The sequence below is a fragment of the Mobula hypostoma genome, chromosome 3 (assembly GCF_963921235.1).
Source record: "Mobula hypostoma chromosome 3, sMobHyp1.1, whole genome shotgun sequence".
In the NCBI taxonomy this organism is placed as follows: domain Eukaryota; kingdom Metazoa; phylum Chordata; class Chondrichthyes; order Myliobatiformes; family Myliobatidae; genus Mobula; species Mobula hypostoma.
The window spans coordinates 54,065,419-54,092,684 of NC_086099.1; the positions used below are offsets into that span (position 1 = coordinate 54,065,419).

The 27,266-nt window shown below is 37.4% G+C and overlaps 1 protein-coding gene across 4 annotated transcripts in view; it reads right to left on the bottom strand.

Annotated features, from left to right (window-relative positions):
• Positions 1–27,266, bottom strand: part of micu3a (mitochondrial calcium uptake family, member 3a) — a 183,058-nt gene that overhangs the window by 58,575 nt on the left and 97,217 nt on the right. For all 4 annotated transcript variants that reach the window (XR_010017352.1, XM_063043059.1, XM_063043058.1 and 1 more), the window contains exons 5-8: positions 20,971–21,018; positions 18,907–18,989; positions 642–716; positions 239–280 (exon numbers count right to left, since the gene is read on the bottom strand). Coding sequence is in view for 3 of the 4 variants with exons in the window: in XM_063043059.1 (XP_062899129.1) it covers positions 239–280; positions 642–716; positions 18,907–18,989; positions 20,971–21,018 (248 nt within the window). In the remaining variant the exon portion in view is untranslated. The remainder of the gene's footprint in view (positions 1–238; positions 281–641; positions 717–18,906; positions 18,990–20,970; positions 21,019–27,266) is intronic.

The following is a 27,266-nucleotide window of genomic DNA, read 5'->3' on the forward strand; positions in this document are numbered from 1 at the left end:
ATCTTTTAAAGAAGACTTTGCTTGATCATGTTACCACAGCCTCTGAAGGTTTAATTTTCAAAAATGTATATATACACTTGATAATTATAAGATAGATTTTCTATACTTTGAAGTCTGCTTTGGGATGCAGGATGTTGCTAATCGAGAAGCATGCTATATTTTGATACTCAAGTATTACACTCATAAAGGGTATCCTGCATAAATTCACATGCAGATATAATTGAAGAGCAATACATACACTGTAATTAGGAGCATATTGATAACCAAAAAGTTGCAGATTCTTACATGGCATGTGGTGTGGTGTCAAATTACAGATTGTGGTCAGCAAATTAGAAAAGGAAAGGAAAAGATAAAGCAATTAGAAAGTGCAGTCAGTCATACAAACATATTCTCAGATTAAAACACACAGGCAGAATAGAACTGACGTCTTGGGTCTAATATTAATATTTCCCCGTTTACTCTGGAGCCCTGATCTCTGAAAATCATTGATATACAAGACTCAAATTATCAATCATGGCTAGGATTTTTGAAGGTTTGTAATTGACATCACAAGTGATACTATTAAGACTAAACTGCTGTTCATATCATTTTATATAGCCAACTTCATTACAATCAAAACTAGGAAAGAAGTACATGCTCACCACTTGCGCCGACTTCTCCTCATCGATACCTCTTCTCCCTCTTTTCTCATTTTTCTTTCTGAAAATTTCCTGTAACTGAAATAAAATATTATTTTATAGCTCACATTTAAATCTACATTTACATGCAATACTAAGTTTACAGTAAGTTTAAAGCACCATCGTGAAACCTTCCTTTAACCCTGAACTGTCCACAATGAAGCAAGGTGGAAAGTAAATTGGAGACGCAATTGACTGCAGATGCTGGTACCTGGAGTAGTAAACAATCTGTTGGAGGAATTGAGTGGGTTAAGCAGCATCTGCGGGAGAAAAATAATTATTAACATTTTGGGTGGAAAACCTACTCAAGACTTAAGAGTGGAGAGGCAAAATGGCCAGTAAAAAGAGAAGTCTGAGGTGATTGGTAGATTAAGAAAGGGTGTAAAATACCAGTCAGGGTGCATCAGTTAAATTATTTAACTTAATTTTATATATAAAAAAAGAGATCATACACCCACATATTGAGTTAAAAAACTTGTACAACCTTAGATTTATACTTGTACAAAAGCATTTGCTCACTGTGTGTAAGAATTGGTATAGCCATTAAGAGTTAAGTAAACTGACATTCTGGTTTTGACAAGAGATCTTGAATCTTACAAATAACATTATGGCCAATAATGAAAATAGAAAATGCTTGAAATACTCCCTCCTCTTGGTTGGTGCACGAATAGATAAGTCTCTATTGTACAATACAGGTTGTGGCAGAGAACCTTGTCAGCTGAATTCTTGTGGCAGTGTGGAGCTTGAACCTTCTTTCTTATGACCACTGGTTTTCGGGCATTGTCTGTACCTTACAGCTAGTTATCCTTGAATATAGCTGCAGTAGAGATACAAAACACTGCAGATGCTCCAATCTTGAGCAAAAAAAAAACAAGCTGCTAGAGGAACTCAACAGGTCAGGTAGTATCTGTGGAGACAGAAGGATGGTTGACTTTTTGAATCGAGACCCTGCATTAGTCCTGTAGTCAGAAGTGCAGAATTGTAAATCAGAAGTCTGCCCTTCCAAGACAGGAATTCACCTTAAGGTAGAGTCATTAAGCATGGAAATGGAACTTTGGCCACACAGTATGTACTCAAGGCTAAGCATCTATTATACCAATCCCTTTTTTTTATTCTACCCACATTCACAACAACTCCTCCTTAACCTTTATCAGCAGCATTTCACAATGGTCAATTAAACTACTAACGTGCACATCTTTGGTATATTGGAGGAAACTGGAACACCCAGGTTAAACCGAAGCAAACTCCACAAAGACCACAACAAATATCAGCAACTCAACCTGAACTGCTGGAGTTGCAAAGCAGCAAGCTCTACGAACAGTTCCACTGTGTCACCCATGTCCATTTGGAATTCTAAAAGGGAGGAGAAAAATTGTCCAGTTTTGCCTTCATATTTCCAGCAACTGCAGTTCCTGTGTTGTTTTTTATCATTCCTCTGCCATTCTTCTCCTGTAGACAGATCAAGCTTTCATCACCTTCTCTCGCTGGTACCAACACTAATAGCATTAACTAGCCTCTCTTTTTGTTCTTTCCACCCCACCCCTTCTCTGCAACTTAGAACTTCATGGATTCCTAAATTTTCCTCATTCTAATGAAAATCATCAACCTGAAACATTAAGTTTGTTCTCTCTCTACTCAAGAGCACAATAGTAGTGGGAGTTGGCCATCTGGCTCCTTAAACCTGCCCTGCCATTCAACATGATCATGCTTGATCTGGCCAGGGTTGAACTCCTCCTGTGACAGATCCCCGCTGCCCTCATTTTCCCAATCATTTAAATATTCATCTACTTCCTCTTTAAAAATGCCCAATGTTCTGTCACAAAACCTTGGGCTAAAGAACTACAGGTTTTTAATGACCCCTAATGTACCTTATCTTGTAACTCTGTCTCATATATGGAAACATCTCAACTTCTATCATATCATGTCTCCTTTAGGATCTAGCATATTTCAATAAGATCATTCATCATTCTTCTAACATGCAAAAAAAGTCTAATTCTTCTGGCTGTTCGTGCTTGAACCTTCTCATCTCTCAAGTCTAAACTGCTTCCAATGCTAGTACATCCTTTTCTAAATAAGGGATCAGATGCTGCCTGACCTGTTGGGTACTTCTACAAATTTTTTTTAATTTCAGGTTTCCTACAATTACCATTATATACTGTTCAATCCCCATGTGTCTGATGTACAAAATACTTCATTGGTGAGTGCAAGTTTGTAACAGAAAGTGTCTAGAGAAATTCAGAATCAGATTTATTATCACTGGCATGTGACATGAAATTTGTTAACTTAGCAGCAGCAGTTCAATGCAATACATAATCTAGCACAGAGAGAAAAAAATTAATAATAAATAAATAAAACATAATAAATGAACAAGTAAATCAATTATGTATACTGAATAGATTTTTAAAAAGTATGCAAAAACAGGAACACTGTATATTAGAAAAAAGTGAGGTAGTGTCCAAAGATTCAATGTCCATTTAGGAATTGGGTAACAGAGTGGAAGCTGTTCCTGAATTGCTGAGTGTGTACCTTCAAGCTTCCGTACCTCCTACCTGATGGTAACAGTAAGAAAAGGGCATGCCCTGGATGCTGGACGTCCTTAATAATGGACGCTGCCTTTCTGAGACACTGCTCCCTAAAGATGTCCTGGGTACTTTGTAGGCTAGTGCCCAAAATGGAGCTGACCAGATTTACAACCTTCTGCAGCTTCTTTCGGTCCTGTGCAGTAGCCCCTCCATACCAGACAGTGATGCAGATTGTCAGAATGCTCTCCACCGTACAACTATAGAAGTTTTTGAGTGTATTTATTGACATGCCAAACCTCTTCAAACTCCTAATAAAGTATAGCTGCTGTCTTGCCTTCTTTATAACTACATCGATGTGTTGGGACCAGGTTAGATCCTCAGAGATCTTGACACCCAGGAACTTGAAACTGCTCACTTCTGATCCCTCTGTGAGGATTGTTATGTGTTCCTTCATCTTACCCTTCCTCAAGTCCACAATCAGCTCTTTTGTATTAATGATGTTGAGTGCCAGGTTGTTGCTGCAGCACCACTCCACTAGTTGGCTGATCCTGTACACCCTCTCATCACCACCTGAGATTCTACCAACAATGGTTGTATCATCAGCAAATTTATAGATGATATTTGATCTATACCTAGCCACACAGACATGGGTATATAGAGAGCAGAGCAGTGGGCTAAGCATACACCCCTGAGGTGCGCTAGTGTTGATCGTCAGCGAGGATTATCACCAATCTGCACAGATTGTGGTCTTCTGGTTAGGAAGTCGAGGATCCAATTACAGAGGGAGGTACAGAGGCCCAGGTTCTGCAACTTCCCAATCAGAATTGTGGGAATGATGGTATTAAATGCTGAGCTATAGTCAATGAATGGCATCCTGACGTAGGTGTTTGTGTTGTCTAGATGGTCTAACTTTTCAGAGTGAGGCAAAATAATCCAGAAACTACTGATGTTCTGTACTCTGGAAAACAACTATTGTCCATTCTTGCCTCCTGGCTCTTATCCCTGCAAGCCGCCAAAGTGCTACACCTGCCCATTCACCTCCTCCCTCACCTCCATTCAGGGCCCCGAGCAGTCCTTTCAGATGAGGCAACATTTCATCTGTGAATCTGCTAGGGTCGTCTATTATGTCCAGTGCTCCCATTGCAGCCTTCTCTATACTGGTAAGACGTGTCATAAATTGGACGACGTCTTTGTCATTCCAGCTGCCTAAGTGGACCTTCCCGGTGGTCAAACATTTTAATTCAGATTCCTGTTCCCGTTCTGACATGTCGGTACATGGCCTCCTCCTGAGCCACAAAGAGGCCACCCTCTGGGTGGAGGACAATGCCTTATATTATGTCTGGGTACCGTCCAACCTGATGGCATGAATATCGATTTCTCCTTTTGGTTGATATCAATACCATCTCCCTCCCCTCTGCTATTCCCCAGTCTGGTCTCGTACCTCTACTTATCTGCCTAATACCTACCCCTGGGTCCCATCCTCTTTCCCTTTCTCCTATGGTCCACTCTCCTCTCCTATCTGATTCCTTCATCTCCAGCCCATTACCTTTTCTACACACCTGGCTTCTTGTATCACTTTTTAGCTATGCTGCTTACTCTGCCCCCACCTTTTTATTCTGGCATCTTCTCCTTTCCTTTCCACTTCTGAAGAAGAGCCTTGGCCAGAAATATCGACATTCATTTCCATAGATGCTGCCTGACCTGTTGAGTTCCTCCAGCATTTTGTGTGTGATACTTTGGATTTTCCACATTTGCAGAATTTTCTGTGTTTGTTATTTCCAAAAATGACGTCTTAAATAGAGTTAACTGATTGGATTTTTAGGCCAACTTTTCTTCAACTAAACAGAACAAAGAATCCTTACTGTGGTAGGCAAAGTCTAAACTTGTAAATACAACTTAGAACAGTTAATTTGCTTAAAGAAAAACAAATACAAGAATCAAATACAGGTTCTCCTTTGGGTTATGATAGGATTCTGTTCCTGAGAACTGCTCACAATCTTAACAGCTTGTAAATAGACTTGAATGACAACATAGGCCAACCAAGGTCCCATTCACCCCAAAATGTCCTGATGGCCCTTCGTCCCCCACCCCACCTTCCAAACTCTTGACGTGGGTACTTGATAGGTAAAGTCACATTAATAAGGTCAAATCCTACCACTTCCCCCATCATTTCACACGTTTTCCTTCTCTGCAATGCCATCTTATCTTCCCTGTCACTTACAGTAGTATCCAGTAATATTAAATGTTGAAATGACTGAACTATTTGCAATTAATAATTAAAATCCTTTACAAGTTTTAAAATGACTAATAAAAGCAAGAAAAACCAAGACAATTTGAAAACATTACTGCTGTTGGTAAAAATCATGTTTCAAATACAAGCAAAAGTAGAGAAAATTCAGTGATCAATTACTTAGAGCTATTGTAGATTTAACTTATATGAAATAGCACATCAACCTCATCAAGTTTAATGCATTTTGCCATCCACTGAACAAAAATGTTAATCGTTGATTAACTACTTTAATCGCTTGTAACATGTGGGAATTGTGAGATGTTCTATACGATCTGGGTGACCTCATCTACAAGATGTTTCTCTAGTTGGCCTGTTTATGCACTGGACTTTGGGAGTTTGAATGTTGGCTAGTGGAACTACAGTTCATCTGTGAGGGACCTTGGTCTACAAGTCCAAGGATATTTAATGTGCAGTATAGTCAAGAAGGCATACAGGTTACTTATTTTCACAAGCTGGGGCACAAAATATAAGAGCTGAAAGGTCATAGTACAACCTTGGTTAAGCCACAACTACAGCACTATGTGTAGGTCTGGTCAACACACTATAGGAAGGTTGCAATTGCACAGAAGAGAGCACAGATGAGATTCACAAGAATGATATCTGGGATGGAGTGCATCACTTAAGAGAGCCTGGAAAGTTTGGGTTTGTTTTGCTTGGAGCAGAGGACACTGAGTCAGGTCCAGTCCAGTCAAATTTACTGTCATGTGCACAAGTATGTTGATGTACATGTACAATGAAGAGAAACTTCACAGTTTTCTAACCGAGAATAATTGAGGCATACAAAATTATGAGGGGCATAGCTAAAGCAGATAATAAAAGAAGATTTTTTCCCCATTGAACTATAAAACCAGAGGGCAAAGAATAAACCTTTGAATGGATTTTGGAGGAAGAGATTTTTTTTAGATTGAGAAGGTAACTACAATTTGGAAAGCACTTCTTGAGGGGATAATGAACCAGGCATCTAACAACATTAAAGAAAGTATATAGTTGAGCACTTGAATGGCCAAAGCCTAAAAGTTTATGGGGCAAGTGCTGAAAACTGAATTGGCATTTTTTGATGTATGACTCTATGATAAAGGGTAAGTGTTAAATGCTGAAGACTACTTTAGATACATCATTTCTTGATTCCCTTATGGAACAAAACCCTGAATCCGAAACCAGATATACCTACACCTATCTTTAAATTGTGCATTTTGTTCTTTTCTTTTTCAAACTTTTTATTAATATCAAAATGTTAAACATAAGATAGTATTAATACAAAGCTATTGGCATTACATTGTTAATAATTAACATATATAAATATAAACTCAGTTTGGCACACAGGTATTAAACCTCCCAAAATTGTACAAAATATGAATATAATATACAAAAAAACCCAGAAATAGCATGAAAAAGGAAAAAAAAACCCAAAAAACTAATCTAACAATGCTATCCAACTAAACTAAGGAAAAGAAAAAGACATGAGCTGTTGTATAACGTCAAAAAGAACCATTAGTGTCATTGACGCCACTCCTCTCTGCATATATTTAAAAGAAATAGAATAGGTTTGGAAAAGGTCAAATTACATCATATGGAAGTGCTGAATAAATGGCCTACAAGTCTTTTCCAATTTAATAGAATTATAAATGACACTTCTAATTTTTTTCTAAATTTAAACACAACATAGTTTGAGAGAACCAATGAAATTTGGTGGGAGGATTGATCTCTTTCCAATTCAGCAAAATGGATCTTCTAGCCATGAATGTAAGAAATGCAATCATCCGACGAGCTGAAGAGGTTAAATGATCTGGTTCTATCATTGGTAAACCAAAAATTGCGATTAAAGGGTGAGGTTGTAAATCAATACTCAGAACAGATGAAATAATATCAAAGATATCATTCCAGTATTTTTTCAAAAAAGGACATGACCAAAACATATGAGTTAAAGAACTTATCTTAGAGTGACGTCAATCACAAACAGGATTTATATGGGAGTAATAACGAGTTAATTTATCCTTAGACATGTGGGCCCTATGTACTACTTTGAACTGTATCAACGCATGTTTAGCACATATAGAGGATGAGTTAACTAATTGAAGAATTTTTTCCCATTTTTCAATAGGTAAAGTAAGCTTAAGTTCCCTTTCCCAATCATTCTTAATTTTATTAGATACGTCTGGACGTATTTTCATAATTATATTATAAATAGTTGCTATTATACCTTTCTGAAAAGGATTTAAATCTAAATTTTTTTCCAAAATATCTGTTGGATATAGATTTGGGAAGGTAGGGAGAACAGTATTTTAAAAATTTCTAATCCTTAAATATCTAAAGAAATGTGATCTAGGCAAATTATATTTATTAGATAATTGTTCAAAGGACATGAAACAATTATCCAAAAATATATCACAAAATCATAATATACCTTTGGTTTTCCAAGCCAAATAGGCTTGATCCATAATAGAGGGTTGAAAAAAAAGATATAATAGGATTTGCTAGAATAAATTGATTCAATCCAAAAAATTTTCGAAATTGAAACCATATTTGTAAAGTGTATTTAACTATTGGATTATCCATTTGTTTATGCAATCTAGAAAGAGCAAAGGGAAGCGAAGTCCCTAAGATAGAACCCAGTGAAAACCCTTGTACAGATTTACATTCAAGATTTACCCAAAGTGGACTTGAAATTATGTTCAAGTCCCATGACTAAAATTTTAAATATCGAATATTAATTGCCCAATAGTAAAATCTGAAATTCGGCAATGCCAGACCACCCTCCTTTTTAGACTTCTGTAAATATCTTTTACCTAACCTAGGATTTTTATTCTGCCATATATATGAAGAAATTTTAGAATCAACATTATCAAAAAAGGATTTAGGAATAAAAATTGGCACCGCTTGAAATAAATATAAGAATTTAGGTAAAATAATCATCCTGATAGCATTGATCCAACCTATCAATAATAGAGACAATGGTGACCATTTAGTAAACAGATGCTTAATCTGATCAATTAAAGTAGTGGTCACCAACCTTTTTAAGCCCAAGATCCCCTACCTCGACCTCAGTGAAAGGCAAGATCTACCTACTAAATGGTTTAGAGAATGAACAGCTCAGATTGTACTTCCAATTTGAGGCCTTTTATTTGGGCGAATTGTATTTGAATTACACAAAATACTTTTGTCAAACTTTCAAGTTAATTCAAACAAGAAAACACTGTAACTAGCATATCAAACAGGCTATAGCTGTCTTTCTTTAAGAATATTACAATACTTCACACCTTTAATTCTAAGTTTCATTATTTAATTTTATTTCAACACGAAAAATAAATGAATAAAAATTGACTGTTGCCCTCAGTGTGATGACTGGGGCTGAATACTTTCTGCTAGTTCCCTGAAATTTGGCTCATAACTACAGACAGCCAGTCTGAGACAGTCTGTGAGGTGTAGGGTTGCCAAGTGTCCCATATTTCCCCCGCTAAGGTAGAACGTTCCTATGAAACCTTTCGTGCTGAAATGTTTTACATCGAAGAAGCAATTTTCATTAATTTATATGGAAAAAAATTTTGAGTGTTCCCAGACCCAAAAAAATAACCTCCCAAATCATACCAAATAACACATAAAACCTAAAATAACAGTAACATATAGTAAAAGCAGGAATGATATGATAAATACACGGCCTATATAAAGTAGAAATAATGAAAATTAAGCCAAAACCGATTCATGGGGTAAAAAAATCGGCACATCACGCATGTGCACATAGGTGCCTGCGCAAGGTTTCATGGTCATGGTAGTCTTTCTCGGGGTAAACACAAATGTCCCGGGATTCGACTGCTACTTTTGTCTGTTATTTGCGAGAGAGAAAGTTGGCAACCCTAGTGAGGTGTCTGTCAGTAAGTTAGCTCCTGTACTTAGATTTAATAATTTTCATCTGTGAAAATGCAATTTCACATAGATAAGTTAACCCGAAGTAGGCACTGACTTTTATTGCTATAAAATCAACGTGCACACCGCGCATTGCTCGGCCCCATCAGTAGTAATTGCCACCAGTTTATGAACGGGGATGTCATTTTCATGGACATTTTTTAAACTCATTCTAAATATCATCACCTCTCGTTCCTTCCTTTAATTGCAAAAGAGTGAGCAAGTCCTCCTTTGTTGTAAAATCCTGGAAAGCCATTCTGACAAATACAACAAGCTGAGCTGTTTGCATAATATCCAGGGATTCATCGAACTGTAGTGAAAAAATATTCACAGAGTGACAAGTTGATCCACGTCCTCTGACAGTGATTCTACCCTCCTTGTCACTGTTGCAGGGCCAGGCAGTATATTATGTATTGCGGTTGTGATGCCGTTTTTGTTATTAAAGTCATTAAAAACAGTCTTTGCGGTAATGGCCATTGTTTCCTTGAATAAATCACCATCTGTAAAAGGCTTCTTGTGTTTAGCCAAAAGGTGACTTACACGAAATGATGTTTCAATAGCAGCCTTATTTTGAGCAGCATGATTTTTGATTGCTGGGCCTTCAATCCCGATTTCAGCTCCTCAACTTTCCTGGCACAAATTGCGCTCTTTGGGGGGTAGGTGTCTTTTAAGTTCCTGGTGTTTGGTGTTGCGGTGCCACTCCAGATTCCCCCTTTTAGTCAGTGCTGGTGTTTGGTGGCACAACATACATACACACTTGTCTTTCACCAAGGTAAACAAAAATTCCTCTTCCTATTCTGGATGGAATTTGTATGTTTTCGCCTTCTTCCGTGGAGGCTCCGCCATGCTATCAGGGTATCACGAGCGAGTGCCGATTGCGTTGCCTCTGATCTGAGCCGACATTCACCTAATTAATTAGCTTGTTTATTTTAGCTTTTTTTCTTAAAGATGTGCTGTGTGCATCCCGACTACCGCTGCACCCCTGCATGCTTCGCGGCCCGGAGGTTGGGGACACTGCCGTATATTGATGTTTGCGACAGTCTGTACTGTTACCTAATCTGATTGGTCACTTTGATGCAGCACAGGCTATGCTGAAAACGCGGTGCATGGCGGGGGAGCTATACACATGCGCACTGGGCAGAAAGAACGGAACTAAGCCGCCGCAACCCAGAAACAATCTCTCTTTACAAACAGCTTTTTAGTGAAAATATTGCTATATTACCATTATCCTAATTAGTATTACTTACTTTCATAATGCTCACAGTACAACAGTATTTGTGTATTTATTTTTGATTCTTCTTCGGGATCTACTGGGAAAGTCTCAAAGATCGACCAGTCGATCGCGATCGACGGGTTGGCGACCCCTAAATTAAAGGTAAAAAATTAGCCTTAAATAAATCCTTGTGCTTTTTTGTAATTTTAACCCCTAAATAAGTAAAATAATTGGTGACCAATCTACAAAAATATGTTTCCACGTTTCCATATATGCAAGAATCTGATTTGTTGGATACTATTTTGAATATGAATCCTTTAGTGAGAGGTTCCATTGGTAGAATTTATAATTTATTTTTACTACAGAAAGATAACCTCTCACTAAAGATTAAACAAGATTGGGAGAGAACTTAATATGACTTTTGTTAACAAAGATTGGTTGCGAGTTCTGAAAATGGTTATTCTTCTTCGATATGTGCCAATCATTGTTTAATTCAATTTAAAATTGTTCACCGTTATTATTTAACAAAGGAGAGGCTATCCAAAATATTTCCTAATGTAGACAATTATTGTGATAGATGTAAAAATGAAGTAGCTACTCTGTCACATATTTTCTGATCATGTCCCTCATTGAAATCGTTTTGGAAAGCTTTATTTTCTACAATTTCTAAAGCTTTGAAGATTAATTTACAACCTAATACATTGACTGTTCTATTTGGAATAGTTCCACAACAATTCAGGGTATTTCATTTTCAAACCAACATGTAACTGCATTCATCAAAGTTGCTGGTGAACGCAGCATCTCTAGGAAGAGGTACAGTCCACGTTTCGGGTCGAGACCCTTCGTCAGGACTAACTGAAAGAAGAGCTAGTAAGAGATCTGAAAGTGGAAGGTGGAGGAGGAGATCCAAAACGATAGGAGAAGACAGGAGGGGGAGGGATGGAGCCAAGAGCTGGACAGGTGATTTGCAAAGGGGATTTGAGAGGATCATGGGACAGGAGGCCCAGGGAGAAAGACAAGGGAGGGGGGAACCCAGACGATGGGCAAGGGGTATAGTCAGAGGGACAGAGGGAGAAAAAGGAGAGAGAGAGAAAGAATGTGTGTATTTAAATAAATAACGGATGGGGTACGAGGGGGAGGTGGGGCATTAGCGGAAGTTAGAAAAGTCAATGTTCATGCCATCAGGTTGGAGGCTACCCAGATGGAATGTAGGGTGGTGTTCCTCCAACCTGAGTGTGGCTTCATCTTTACAATAGAGGAGGCCGTGGATAGACATGTCAGAATGGGAATGGGATGTGGAATTAAAATGTGTGGCCACTGGGAGATCCTGCTTTCTCTGGCAGACAGAGCGTAGGTGTTCAGCAAAGCGGTCTCCCAGTCTGCATCGGGTCTCGCCAATATATAGAAGGCCACATCAGGAGCACCGGACGCAGTATATCACCCCAGCCAACTCACAGGTGAAGTGTCGCCTCACCTGGAAGGACGGTCTGGGGCCCTGAATGTTGGTAAGGGAGGAAGTGTAAGGGCATGTGTAGCACTTGGTCCGTTTACAAGGATAAGTGCCAGGAGGGAGATCAGTGGGGAGGGATGGGGGGGACGAATGGACAAGGGAGTCGCGTAGGGAGCGATCCCTGCGGAAAGCGGGGGGGGAGGGAAAGATGTGTTTAGTGGTGGGATCCCGTTGAAGGTGGCGGAAGTTACGGAGAATAATATGTTGGACCCGGAGGCTGGTGGGGTGGTAGGTGAGGACCAGGGGAACCCTATTCCTAGTGGGGTGGCGGGAGGATGGAGTGAGAGCAGATGTGTGTGAAATGGGGGAGATGTGTTTGAGAGCAGAGTTGATGGTGGAGGAAAGGAAGCCCCTTTCTTTAAAAAAGGAGGACATCTCCCTCATCTTGGAATGAAAAGCCTCATCCTGAGAGCAGATGTGGCGGAGACGGAGGAATTGCGAGAAGGGGATGGCATTTTTGCAAGAGACAGGGTGAGAAGAGGAATAGTCCAGATAGCTGTGAGAGTCAGTAGGCTTATAGTAGACATCAGTGGATAAGCTGTCTCCGGAGATAGAGGGAGAAAGATCTAGAAAGGGGAGGGAGGTGTCGGAAATGGACCAGGTAAACTTGAGGGCAGGGTGAAAGTTGGAGGCAAAGTTAATAAAGTCAACAAGCTCAGCATGCGTGCAGGAAGCAGCACCAATGCAGTCGTCAATGTAGCGAAGGAAAAGTGGGGGACAGATACCAGAACAGGTACGGAACATAGATTGTTCCACAAAGCCAACAAAAAGGCAGGCATAGCTAGGACCCATGCAGGTGCCCATAGCTACACCTTTAGTTTGGAGGAAGTGGGAGGAGATCCACATCCCATTCCCATTCTGACATGTCTATCCACGGCCTTGTCTACTGTAAAGATGAAGCCACACTCAGGTTGGAGGAACACCACCTTATATTCCGTCTGGGTAGCCTCCAACCTGATGACATGAACATCGACTTCGCTAACTTCCGCTAATGCCCCACCTCCTCCTCATACCCCATCCGTTATTTATTTTTATACACACATTCTTTCTCTCACTCTCTTTTTTCTCCCTCTGTCCCTCTGACTATACACCTTGCCCATCCTCTGGGTTCCCCCTTCCCTGTCTTTCTCCCTGGGCCTCCTGTCCCATGATCTTCTCATATCCCCTTTGCCAATCACCTGTCCAGCTCTTGGCTCCATACCTCCCCCTCCTGTCTTCTCCTATCATTTTGGATCTCCCCCTCCACCTTTCAAATCTCTTACTAACTCTTCCTTCAGTTAGTCCTGACGAAGGGTCTCAGCCTGAAACGTCGACTGTACCTCTTCCTAGAGATGCTGCCTGGCCTGCTGCGTTCACCAGCAACTTTGATGTGTGTTGCGTTAATAAATGTTTGTCCTTTTTATGTATAGTTCAGGTAAGAATACAATAATTTCAATTATTAGGGAATATTTGACCAGAATGTTAAGTTAGATGTTAAAAATTCTGACTCGTCAGTCTGCACTAGGTGTTTTCATTTAAATGATTTTTGAAAAGTTAAATCAATATTGATCAACAGAGTACAGGATGTTTCTATTTGTTATGAACTAAGGTACACTTTTTTCTGTATTAACTATATTATTAAAGCAAAATAGGTGGAGTATTTCTGAAGTGAACAAAAATACTAGAACTGGATAGTAGGTTAGGTTGCATCTGTGAAAACACAAAATTAATTTCTGAGGTACAGTATATGCCTGTCAAAGGAACTGGAGAAAGAGATAAACTCAAATACAAAAAAGGGTTGGAGAGAGTTCAAGGAATAGTCTATGATTTTGAAGAAAGCAAATGAAATGGAATTATAAAAAGAAATGACGGCATAAGAAAAGTGAGAACAAAAGTGGTCAACTCATGCCTTCTGCCCTGGGCTTTCTCACCAACAGAAACATCCTTTCAGTATCGACACTGTCAAGCTCTCTCAGAATCTCGTGCTGAAGCAGATTGAAATGAGAACATTTCTCATTTTGCTAATCAAGTACTGCCTATTCGGATCAGGAGCAGTTACAGTGCTGAAGAAAGGCCTAAAAATTTGTATTTTATTTGAAAGAAAAAGCTAAGGAATCCTTAAAAAGCTTTGACCTGAAATATTAACAGTTGCTTAATCTGGAGATTTTTTAAAATAATTTTCTGTTCTTAAACTTACACTTCCAGTTAGACTTCCCTCAGATTTCACAGGATATGTCTTCTTTATTAGATACTTCCATTACAATGGATGAGATTAAGAATGTTATTTTTTCTATGAATCTGGGGAAAGCTCCTGGCCCTGATGGGTTTACCGTTGAATTTTATAAATGTTTTGCTTCTTTATTGATTCCTTGGCTCTGTAAGGTTTTTGAGGCTTCTTTGAAACTTGGTAAACTTCCTGAATCTTTTAATAGAGCATCAATTTCTCTAATACTAAAGAAGGATAAAGACCCTGCTCAATGTGCATCTTATAGACCAATATCTTTATTAAATGTTGATTCTAAAGTTTTTTCTAAGTTATTAGCAAATAGACTAGAAAAAGTACTTCCTTCTATTATTTCGGAAGACCAAACGGGTTTTATTAAAGGTCGTTACTCTTTTTATAATATTCGTACATTGTTAAATATCGTTTATACTCCCTCACAAAATGTTCCTGAGTGTGTTATTTCTTTAGATGCCGAGAAAGCTTTTGATAGAGTAGAATGGCCTTATTTATTTAAGGTGCTTGAAATGTTTAATTTTAGCTTGAAATTTATATCCTGGATTAAACTGTTATATCACTCCCCTGTAGCCTCGTTTCGTACTAACTCTTTAAACTCACCTTTTTTTCCTCTCTTTCGTGGTACTCGACAAGGCTGTCCTCTTAGTCCCCTATTATTTGATATTGCATTAGAACCTCTTGCAATTGCTATTCAAGAATCTTCAAATATTACTGGGATAACTCGGGGATTAAAGTCCCATAAATTATCACTCTATGCTGATGATTTACTTTTATATATTTCTAATCCTGAGAGATCCATTCCTGCTGTTTTAGAGTTATTAGCACAATTTGGTCTTTTCTCAGGTTATAAATTAAATCTTAGTAAGAGTGAACTTTTTCCGATTAATAAACATCTTCCCTTATATTATAAATTTCCATTTAAATTGATTAATAATTACTTTTCATATCTTGGGATTAAAATTACTTGTAAACACAAAGATTTATTTAAGACTAACTTTTTACCATTAATAGACCATATTACTCAACTTTCATCTAAATGGTTTCCCTTATATTTAACTTTGATTGGTCGTATCAATACAGTTAAGATGTTTTTTTTGCCAAAATTTTTATATGTGTTTCAGGCATTACCAATTTTCGTTCCTAAATCTTTTTTTGATAAAGTTGACTCTAAAATTTCTTCATTTATTTGGCAGAATAAGAATCCGAAACTGGGTAAAATACATTTACAGAAAGCTAAGAGAGATGGAGGTTTAGCACTACCTAACTTTAGATTTTATTATTGGGCTATTAATATTCGACATATGAAATTTTGGTTACTTGACCGGGATATACTATCTATTCCTAAATGGGTAGCATTGGAATTACAATCTGTTCAGGGTTATACACTTGGTTCTATTTTAGGTTCCTCTCTTCCTTTTGATTCGAAACGTCTTAAGCAGGTCTCTAACCCGATAGTTAAATATGCTTTGCGCATTTGGTTTCAATTCAGAAAATTTTTTGATCTTAATCAATTCGGGTTAGCGATTCCTATTTTAGGTAACATATTTTTTCCTCCCTCTTTTACGGATCGCGCTTTTCAAACTTGGAAGACTAAGGGTATTTTACGGTTTTTGGATTTATTTTTAGATGGTTCCCTTATGTCTTTTGAACAATTATCTAATAAATATAACTTATCAAGAATACATTTTTTTAGATATTTACAAGTTAGAAATTTCCTAAGTACTATACTTTCTTCCTTTCCAATGCTTCCTCCTATATATATTTTAGATTCGATAATTAACCTTAATCCATGTCAGAAAGGTGCATCGGCTATGATTTATAATATTATTATGAAACTTAGGAAAGCTCCATTTGATAAGATTAGGGTAGATTGGGAACAGGAATTGGGGCTTACCATTTCTGTGGATGATTGGGGGCAGATTTTACAATTAGTTAATACTTCCTCTATTTGTGCTAAACATTCCCTAATTCAATTTAAAGTGGTTCATAGAGCACATATGTCCAAAGATAAGTTAGCGCGTTTTTACTCGCATATTAATCCTTTCTGTGATAGATGTTCGGGGCAGATAGCCTCTTTAACTCATATGTTTTGGTCTTGCCCTACTTTGGAAACTTTTTGGAGAGATATTTTCAATATTATTTCTAAGGTATTAAATATAGATATCTCTCCTCACCCTATTACTGCTATCTTTGGACTACCTAAAATTTCTAGTAATCTTTCCCCTTCAGCCCGTAGAATGATTGCATTTCTTACTTTAATGGCGAAAAGATGTATTTTACAACATTGGAAAGAGCTTAATGCTCCAACTACCTTTTTTTGGTTTTCTCAGACGATTTTATGTTTGAATTTGGAGAAAATTAGAAGTAACCTTTATGATTCTTCATTTAAATTTGAACAGATTTGGGGACCTTTTATTCGATATTTTCATTTAATGTAATATTTACCCTTCTTGTTTTTTTTTCACTGTTTTTAATGGAGGTCAGGATTGAGGACGTGATTTTAAGTTTAACTCTGTTTGGTTTCAAGTTAGCCCATTGCTTTGCCTTGCTTTTAGTTAGCTGCACGGTGGGGTTTTTTTTTGGGTTTTTTTTTTCTTTTTTTTTTCCATTGATATATATAAAATTTAGTATACTATTATGTTATCTTGGTTTCTTTGCTTAAATTACATTGTTTGTAGTATTTTCTTTTTGGTATTGTTATCTTTTGGAATTTTATTATACTTTAACATTGTATTAATGTTTATATGGCTTACCTTTTTTGTATACTTACTCAATAAAAAAATTTAAAAAGAAACTTACACTTCCAAAATTTGTATTTGGTGATTTTCAATTTCCTACAATTATTATTATTACTATTTAAATTTTAAATCCTGAACAAATATGTCACAAATAAGATCTATTTTATAATCTTCATGTTTAATAAGTATGAAAATACAACTTGTGATGGAGGGGAGAGTTCACTGAATACATAGGAAAACATCACAAGGAAAGCACTCCCCACTGTATTGAATTGACTTTATTCCTTACGGCTTTCACATATACGAGGAGTAAAAATCTTTACATTACGTCTCGTCTAAATGTGCAATGTGCAATTTATAGTAATTTGTAATAAATAGCATGTACAACAGGACAGTCAATATAACATAGAAGTACAACTGTATCAGCATAAATTAATCAGTCTGATGGCCTGGTGGAAGAAGCTGTCCTGGAGCCTGTTGGTCCTGGCCAAACCAAACTAAAACCAAAACATTTGCCACTGCTGGTGACCCTACAGGTTTGTTATACTAACATGACATATCCTCACTCCAATAATGCTGCCTCCAAAATTATTCAATTCTTTATTAGCAATTAGCAAACACAGTCCTGAAGCAATGAAAATTAAGCAAACCCAAGTGTAAGGTAATTGTAATTGAGCGTTATTTAGCAGTCAGCAAAAGATGCAACCTCCGTTGGCCTCTAGATACAAACTACTCCAAACAAGGCAGAGATATGTAACTTATTCCCTTTTGAATTGAATTGAATTGACTTTATCACTTACATCCTTCATATACATAAGGGGCAAAAATCTTTGTTACGTCTCCATCTAAATGTACAATGTACAATTTGTAATAATTTCGCTTTTACTAATAATATAGTAATTTCGCTTTGACCATGTTCCTACTCATGTGACTAGTTACCATAATAAACATAATAAATGCACAACACAAAATACTAGCAAATATAGAGAACAGAGGCCTGGCTCCTACACCCACTATTGAACACATCTACTGCACAAAGAACAATGTCATAAGAAAGCAGCATAACATTAAGAATTCCCACCATCCAGGCCAAGCTCCCTTCTCACTGCTACAATTGGACAGGAAGTATAAAAAGCTTAAGTCCCACATCATCAGGTTCAGGAACAGTTATTACCCTACAGTCATCAGGCTGCTGAATCAACATGGATAACTTCACTCTCTTTGACTCTGAACTGATTTCACAACCTATGGGCTCACTTTCAAGGACTGTACAACTCATGTTCTTGGGATTTTATTTATTTATTTAATATTTATTTCTCTATCATTTATCTATTTACTAATTTTCCTGTTGATTTATTATTTGTACAGCTTGTCTTCTTTTGCATATTGGTTATTTGTCAGTCTTTCTGTTTAGTTTTTCATTGACTCCATTGTATTTCTCTGTTCTACTGTGAATGCGTACAAGAAAGTGGATCTCAAGGTAGTACATGGTGACGTACACATACTTTGATAATAAGTTTTACTTTGAACTGTGATCTAAGCTTACAGTGACAAATTATACTTCAATTCAGTGCTACAATTTTGTGTTATAAGTGCTCACTCCGATTTACAAATATGCACAGTATAAAAAAGAAACTGAAGAAAAAAATATGTACATGACTATTTCTTCACGCATCAGGATACTTTAAATTAAATTACCATAGCATTTTACATGGTACAGGGCTGTTACAGAAGGATTCTTACATTATCTTCAAAGCAGATTTTAATTACATCAAATTAAATTAATTTTCTTTAACAAGTCACAATAAACTAAAATTAAGGCATTTTAAAGTACATACCACCAAGAACTCTTTCTTGTCTACCATTTCATTGCCATCAGTATCAAACATGTTGAAAGCTATTTTAAAACCTGCATGAGGCTCTGCAACATGCATGAAAAAGATAAATTAGTTATAAAATAGTAATAACAAATGAATGCAAAATATTCATTTCTGGTTTTGATGCATCGATTAACCAAAGTATAAAACTTTAATAGATACAGAACTTAAAATACTAAATAAACATTTAAGATATGTACATTATCAACATACAAGAGACAATCACATTATTTAAAATTCAAATAGTGTGATAGACTACTAATTTAAAATAAATACACCTTTGCGTATGATTTTAAAATTGATTCAAAAAAACTTGCAAGTATACATGTTTATATTTCGCTATAAGTAAATGTAAAAGGACACATAATTTTTCTCAAGTTACAAACAAGTTTTTGGAAAAACAGCTTTCTGCTGCATGTTATTTGGTTTACACTAATTTCCTGATTTATTAATGATTTCACCTGTCATTAAGGTTTTATTAGAAGACACGCTGCATAGTTTCAAGTAGTTTTCAATTGCATGAAGAACAAGCTGCAGAATTTACTAATACCTTTAATTTGAAAACAAACCCTATGCTGCAATGCAAATTATATTAATCACTTCTGAAAATATTTTCATTATTGCTAATTGGGACTACACAGATGAGAATATAATTAATAACAACTTGATCAAATAATTGCAAAAATTGAATTTAAAAACAGTAATCTTTTTTCATCTGGAACAAAGGCTACGTCCACACTACGCCAGATAATTTTGAAAATGCCGGTTTTCAGTAAAAACGACAGGTGTACACACTAAGCGTTTTTCAAAATATCTCTGTCCACACTAACACGGCTACTTGGGCGAATCTCCTCTACTGGGCATGCGCAGGACACACAGAAAACAAGCGAAGAGGAAATGGTATACTTCGTGCGCGTTTGTCCAGTTACAGAGTAGAAAAAGTTAAAAGGAATTGCTCTTGGCTCTCGCGCAGCAGGACTTAAAACTAAAAAAAAACAAATACTGGAGCGTATGGAGGCAACCCACAGGGAGTTCACGGACAGTATGACCCGGCTGACGACGAACACTGAAAAACTGACTACCTCTGTAGCATTAATAAAGCACCTTGTTAAATGTATAAAACATGTCTGCATCAGTGTTACCTTGTATTTCCATACAATGTTACATTAGGCTGATACACATCTATTGTCAGAGAAGTACTTGCATAAATAGGTAAACCACCTCCATACAAGCAAGGACAGAAAACGGGGCAAAGTGAGTATACTTATTTATTCAGTAAGCTAAGGGTCAAAGTATTTGGTGAGTACATTTCTAACTCTTCTGGCTTCAGTCTCGTTGCCGTCTGTTTTGAAATTGTTAGGTTATGTGGGGGGTTGCGTTTAAGAAAACAATGAAATGCTGCGCTGCGGCCATCTGTTTCAGCACATCATGACAGCGTTTTTAAATAGTCAAAAAAACTCACTTTACAATTTAACTCTCACGCTGTTCACACCAACTGCGCGTTATAACAGCTGTCCAGCAGTGCTTGTGCAGTACCAAGCAGAAGCAGAAAAAGCATTGTTGTGGTGGTGTTGCCATGACAGTGTTTTTAAATCTCTCTGTTTACCCCGTCCACACTACAACGGATATTAGGCGTTTTCAGATTTATTCACTCTGGAGATCGTTTCTGAAAATCTCCGTTTTCGAGGGATGAAAACGCCGCTTTAGTGTGGACAGAAGGTCAAAACGAAGAGAAAAAGCTTCGTTTTCAAAATTATCCGGCGTAGTGTGGACGTAGCCAAAGTCATGTTAATATTTCCCAGAACAAAGGAAAAAAAGGACTGGCCAAAACAGAAGAACAAAAGAAAATAAATGAATTTGAAACAGAAGAAAAAAGATGAATGCAGCTATATCAAGGTTTGAAATAGCTGTGATTCAGACTCAAAGGTTTCAAAACATCTTGAGGAATGCAATTTACTGGTGTATGAGAGTTCTAAAATATGCTTATCATTTGAAATGATTAAATATGCCATTTTCTGTACTTACTTGTTAATATGCACAGAAGAAACAAATATTCAGTGTAGGCAATCAGACCTAGAGAAAAACAGTGGTATAACTGATTATTATATACAAAAAAATTAGCTGTAGATTTTCAACATTCAGAAGCACATTTGAAAACAAAACACGGAATGTACGAACTGCAGTGCATACTCTAATGGTTTTCTAATATGTCAAAACCATCTAGTATCGTAAGTGAAACAACTACAATCAACTTTTAGAACAAAATTTCCTGTTTACACTAAACCTGAACGTTAAAGTGCACATGTTGAGGTAAAGTAGTCTTCTAACTTTACAACCTATTGCTTTTGTTCCCTAAAACATATAAAAATAGAGAACAAACAGTATAATTGACCTTCTAAGTGGCTACAAATTCAAATAAAATGGAGATACCTATAATGACATTCATCTGCTGATAAGATGCTCCTTGGGTTTTGATAACAGGGTGTAAAACATCCTTATGTAATCACTCAATTAGTGTGAACAGTCTTTTTGTTTTTATTTGTTTTACAACAAAGAGATTTCCTTCTAACAAAGAGAACAGCATCTAATGGGCAACAAATAACTAAACATGAAGCAAATTGCTAGCCCCTGAAACTATTTGGTCTTTTGTCTATTGTAGTAGATTGTAACCAACTGTCAGCTAGCTATGGTTGACTGAAATTAGGCTATGGGAGAAGGATTTTGGAACAGTCACCACAAAATAGACCACAAAGATAACACAAAGAAGACCTGATAATTTTACATTAGTGCCACCATTACTGTTTAAATACCAGGATTGATGTACAATACCTGTTAAAAAGGCCTGTAAATTTTCAGATCCTGCTTCACTGCTGTATTGGTAAAAGAAAATCACTAGCTAAAAATGCTGCAGCTTCTCAATTCTGTTCCAAAACGGCATGCAGAAATTAATGTGGCAAGGCAAATGAACAATAATTCAGTGGAGGAGCTAGCCATACTTGATAGACTGCAGGAAAAGTTTTAATAATCGCTGAAAATATTTATTTATAAAGAAAATTGGTTCCTTCTCCATATCGTTTATAGCTTTTTGAAAGGATAGTCTCATTGGAGGGTGCACTCATTGAATTACAATAGAGGCTGTAGGCCTCCCAAATTCTTACCAAAATATGTAAAAAAAAGTGTCAATATCTTTCTTACATCATGGTCTCTGGGGGGAATGTATGCTGCACAGTGTGGAGATCCAGATCGAAAAAAATATCAAGAAGTGAGCTAAAAGAGTAAAAAATATACTGTCACAAAATCCTATGCAATTAACAGCATGTAAGGTATCCTGGAATAATGTTTAAATTAATGATGTAGTAACCCATCTGGAGGCACAAATTTGAATCACTCCATGGCAACTAGGGAATTTGAATAAAAATCCAGTTTCAGTAATGTTCAAAGTTCAAAGTAAATTTGTTATCAAAGTAAGTATATGTCACAATATAATACCCTGAGCAACATACATAAAAGTTGTTAGTGAATGCAGCAGGTCAGGCAGCATCTATAGGAAGAGGTACAGTCGACATTTCGGCCTGAAACATCTCGTACCTCTTCCTATAGATGCTGCCCGGCCTGCTGCGTTCACCAGCAACTTTTACGTGTGTTGCTTGAAATTCCAGCATCTGCAGATTTCCTCGTGTTTGCGTTTTTAATACTACCCTGAGATTCATTTCATCTTGTGGACAGTCACAGTAAATGCAAAAAACACAATAAAATCGGTAAAAAATGCACACAAGGTTGACAAACTACCAATGTGCAATAGACAACAAATTAACAAATACAAAAAAGAATAACGAGAAGAAGAAATAAGAAATAAATATTGAGAACACAAGATGAAGAGTCCTTAAAAGTGGGTCCATAGGTTGTGCTGTTCAATGTTTGGGTGAGCCCTTGAGGTTGGATGCGGGGATAGATATGACCACAGGGGATACTCCAGACAAAAAACACCTGTATTTGTGTGCAGTCCTGATGAAGCAGCCAGTGGAAAGACTGGACACAGGTTACACAATATGACTGACCTTCCTGTTGTCCTCACCGACAGAGCAAGGGATCAAGTCCATCCATTAACAGTGTTAAGAGTGTTTTTGGGGGTTAACTCATAGAGCTAATAACTTCAGCAACTGACTTCAGCCACCAGTCTTCAGATTTGAATATGAACTGGGGATTGGACGACCAAACAATGCTGATCTAATTTTGTTATTTGGATCTCATTTGGGTGGCTGTAGTGTGGGTGTGAAGAGGAAGGTGTGAAGGTGGTGTGTAGTTCAAAGGAAGCATCACAAGTATGGAATTGTCCTGAATTGTCCTTTGTACTTTAGCATATAAAATGTCATGCAGTGTCTCTGTATGACACCTGCTGTGACTCATTTTGTCCAATAGAGACGTGTCATACCTAGCAATACTTCTCTCCAGTGACTTTGTTCACAGGGCAACAACAGTGTCATTACAGAGAATCTAAGTGAAGAACACTAGCCTGCTGCATCACATCTGACCACACCTGATGGAAGCAGTCCCACAGATCAAAGAGAACAGAAATGCAAATGTAGAAGATAGAGGAGAGAGAGCATCATCAAATTAGGAATAACGTTTTGAAGTATAACAGTAACTATACTTTGAAATGAAGGCTGGTTCTTGGAGGTAGATGAGTAGTTACATAGATCAAAATAGAAGGGATCCAAGTTAAGGCAGAGACATCAAGATCCCCAACCTCAATGGCTTGGCAAACGGAGAAAGAGAGAAGAAATTACACACAATGTTATAAAGCAGCTGCTCCAGCTGAATGGTGAGTGAACACAATTAAGCTGAACCCTTTCAGTGGTTGGCCAAGCGATCAAAAGGACAGTCTGGGAAGGGGTGCCACTGCTCCTTGCAGCTATTTGATTAGAGACCATTCCAAACCCTTCTGTAGATTGACTGCAAAAAGACTGGTTGTCAAGATCATTCTGATAATCTTCTGTCACGGCATGGAATGTGAAATGTTGTCTGAGAACCTGAAACAAAGTTACCTTACCAGCCCAAAGAGTAACTACTGACAGCCACTACTGATAGTTTTAGCTATTCGAGATTGAAGGGGTGAAGAGGATCAAATTTCCAGAACGTTTTATTGGCTTCTCTGCAGTGTCTTGTAGATAGCCAATTAGGGATGTTAAAGAGTGCGGATGTACATACTTATAGATTAGTAAGTAGGGGAGGGAATTAAGTGAAGGGCATTTTCACTGCCCCCCTTAATCAGATTGTCCTTAAAGCTTAGCCTTCCTGGAGCAGATTTCTGTCAAGAGGCCAAAAGGAAAGTATGTTAGGGAGTATTCCGGAGTTTTATGAATATAGCAGATATTAATTCAAACAAGAACCAGGCTTCAGTTCTGTAAATGTAAATAAGTTGAAGCTTGCAATTAGCCTTCAGTTTTTTTTGTAGGTTGCATGCAGTAAATTGAAGTTAGTAAATTGAAGCACAGACTGCTGCACAGACTAAGGGATTGCAGAAGCAAAGCCAAACGTTAAAACAATGGGATAGTGTTAACTGGCCTGCATCAAACCGGGCAACATGGCTAAGCTTATTGGCACCATTGTGACTTGAGTGCAAATTGGCAGACCAGATGGATGTTGTCACTTAGCATATCAAACATGGTCACATAGTTTTTGAGTACTTTTCATAGTTGTGTACTCAGAGACAGCCCTGAAAACATGAATTTTGGGTCTCTGACTCTCTGTCATCAAAAGGTTTTAGAATATTTGGTGCCTTTATTCAGATATATCTCCCTATTGTGTTAGATGTAACAATGGAGAAGCTTCACTAATTCATATGTTTTGGACTTGTCCGACTCTTGAAAAATATTGGAAGGAAGTATTCCAAACTTTCTCGGTGCTTTTTAAAGTAAATCTTAAACTTAATCCTTTCGCTACCTTATTTGGTATTGTTGGAGGAAATGATATTATTTTGAAATCACATGATTTGCATAGTTTGACCTTTATTTCTCTTATAACCAGGAGGGCATTGTTGCTTAAGTGGAAGGATGCCACTCTGCCTACTCATACTCATTGGTTACCTGATGTTATGTCTTGTTTAAATTTAGAGAAGATTAGCTGTTCAATTTCTGAACCTAGACAAGATTTTTTAACATTGCGGGGACTTCTTTTGAATTATTTTCAAAATCTTTGATTTGCTATTAAGCACAGATGTTGGCTAACAATATGTTTTATTATATGATAAGGATTCTTTCCTTTTCTTTTTTTTAACCAAACAGCTGTTTTTTTCTGGTAGTGGGTTTAGATTTTTTTGTATAATAAAAGTATCTCTTTTCAATATTATGTTTAAATTTAATGTATACAGATATGGGGTAATGAGACTATATTTGTGATTCCAATATATTGTAATCGATATATATTATATATCCTACTGTACTCTGTATTCTTTTATGTAAGAAATCAATAAAAATATTGAAAAAGAAAGAAAGAATATTGGTGCTAATTAGTTTTTCCCAAAGGCATTTGAATCTTCAGAGGTGTCTTATCAATTACCGTGTGCTTACACTATGTATCTCAAAGGAACTATCTGTCAACACAAAGTATTTAGTAAACAACATCATTGTAACTATTGAAATTGTATTGAATCACCTAGACATAGTCCTCCCGATTGTTGAGGGCATCTTCAAGAGCTGGTTCCTCCCGAACACTGTAATCAGCACTAAGGACCCATGCTATCCGGATTTGTTACCACCATAGGGAGCTACAGAAACCTTAAGACTCATACTCATTTATTCAGAAACAACTTCATCCCCTCCACTATCAGATTTCTAAACTGTCCACTAACATGTGAAGACTAATGCATTATTCCTATTAATTTTTGTAATTTATAATAATTCAAGCCTTTGCACTGTAAGTCATATAAGTCAGCAATAATAAATCTGATTCTGATTATTATTGCTGACTTACAGTGCAAATGCTTAAAATTACTCTAAATTACAAAAATAGTTTGATATTCTATGCCAGAATACATCATAACAAGATCTGTAAGCCCATGCATTTCAGTGGAGATTTTACAGGTACAAAGAAATCAGCCACATTTCCCTTCATTATATGCTGCTAGAGCAATGCCGAATTTATCTTAAGCTTTTTTGATGCAAACTTTCAACGGTCATTTCATGTCTGTTGGAATTTTTCTGAATGTTAGAAATAGCTCAAGTTTAAACCAGGAGAGGGTTTGATGTCTGGCAGCATACTGCCATTGCAGCTGACGAAGGGTCAGAGCCATCTCTATTTCCTGAGGAGACTGACGTCCTTTAACATCTGCCGTACGATGCTGAGGATGCTCTACGAGTCTGTGGTGGCCAGTGCTATCATGTTTGCTGTTGTGTGCTGGGGCAGCAGGCTGAGGGTAGCAGACACCAACAGAGTCAACAAATTCATTCATAAGGCCAGTGATGTTGTGGGGATGGAACTGGACTCTCTCACGGTCGTGTCTGAAAAGAGGGTGCTGTCTAAGTTGCATGCCATCTTGGTCAATGTCTCCCATCCACTACATAATGTACTGGGTGGGCACAGGAGTACATTCAGCCAGAGACTCATTCCACCCAGATGCAGCACAGAGCGCCATAGGAAGTCATTCCTGCCTGTGGCCATCAAACTTTACAACTCCTCCCTTGGAGGGTCAGACACCCTGAGCCAATAGGCTGGTCCTGGACTTATTTCATAATTTACTGGCATAATTTACATATTACTATCTAACTATTTATGGTTCTATTACTATTTATTATTTATGGTGCAACTGTAATGAAAACCAATTTCCCCCGGGATCAATAAAGTATGACTATGACTATCATTGGATTTGTGAATTTGACTTACAGCTGGCCCCCGTTTTCCAAACGTTCGCTTTATGACACCTTGCTGTTATGAAAGACCTACATTGGTTACCTGTTTTCACTAACACTGTTACGAAAAAAGGCAGTGCACGCCCGAACAGCCAAGCTCCTCCCCCGGAACTGCATTCTAGCAGTCATTGCTCAAACATGTGCTTTATCTCAATTTATTTTGTGCGTCTGTTAGCAAGATGAATTCGAAGGTATCGGAAAAGCCGAAAAGAGCTCGTAAGGGTGTTACACTTAGCATAAAACTAGACATAATTAAGCGTTTCAATCGCGGTGAATGAAGTAAGGACATTGTGCGCACGTTGAAATTGTCTGCGTCCACCATTCGCACTATTTATACACAGAGAGAAAGAATTTTGAAAGTTGCCGATGATACTGTTGGTTCTGCTCGTAGCAAAGTGGTCTCTCTTAATCGGC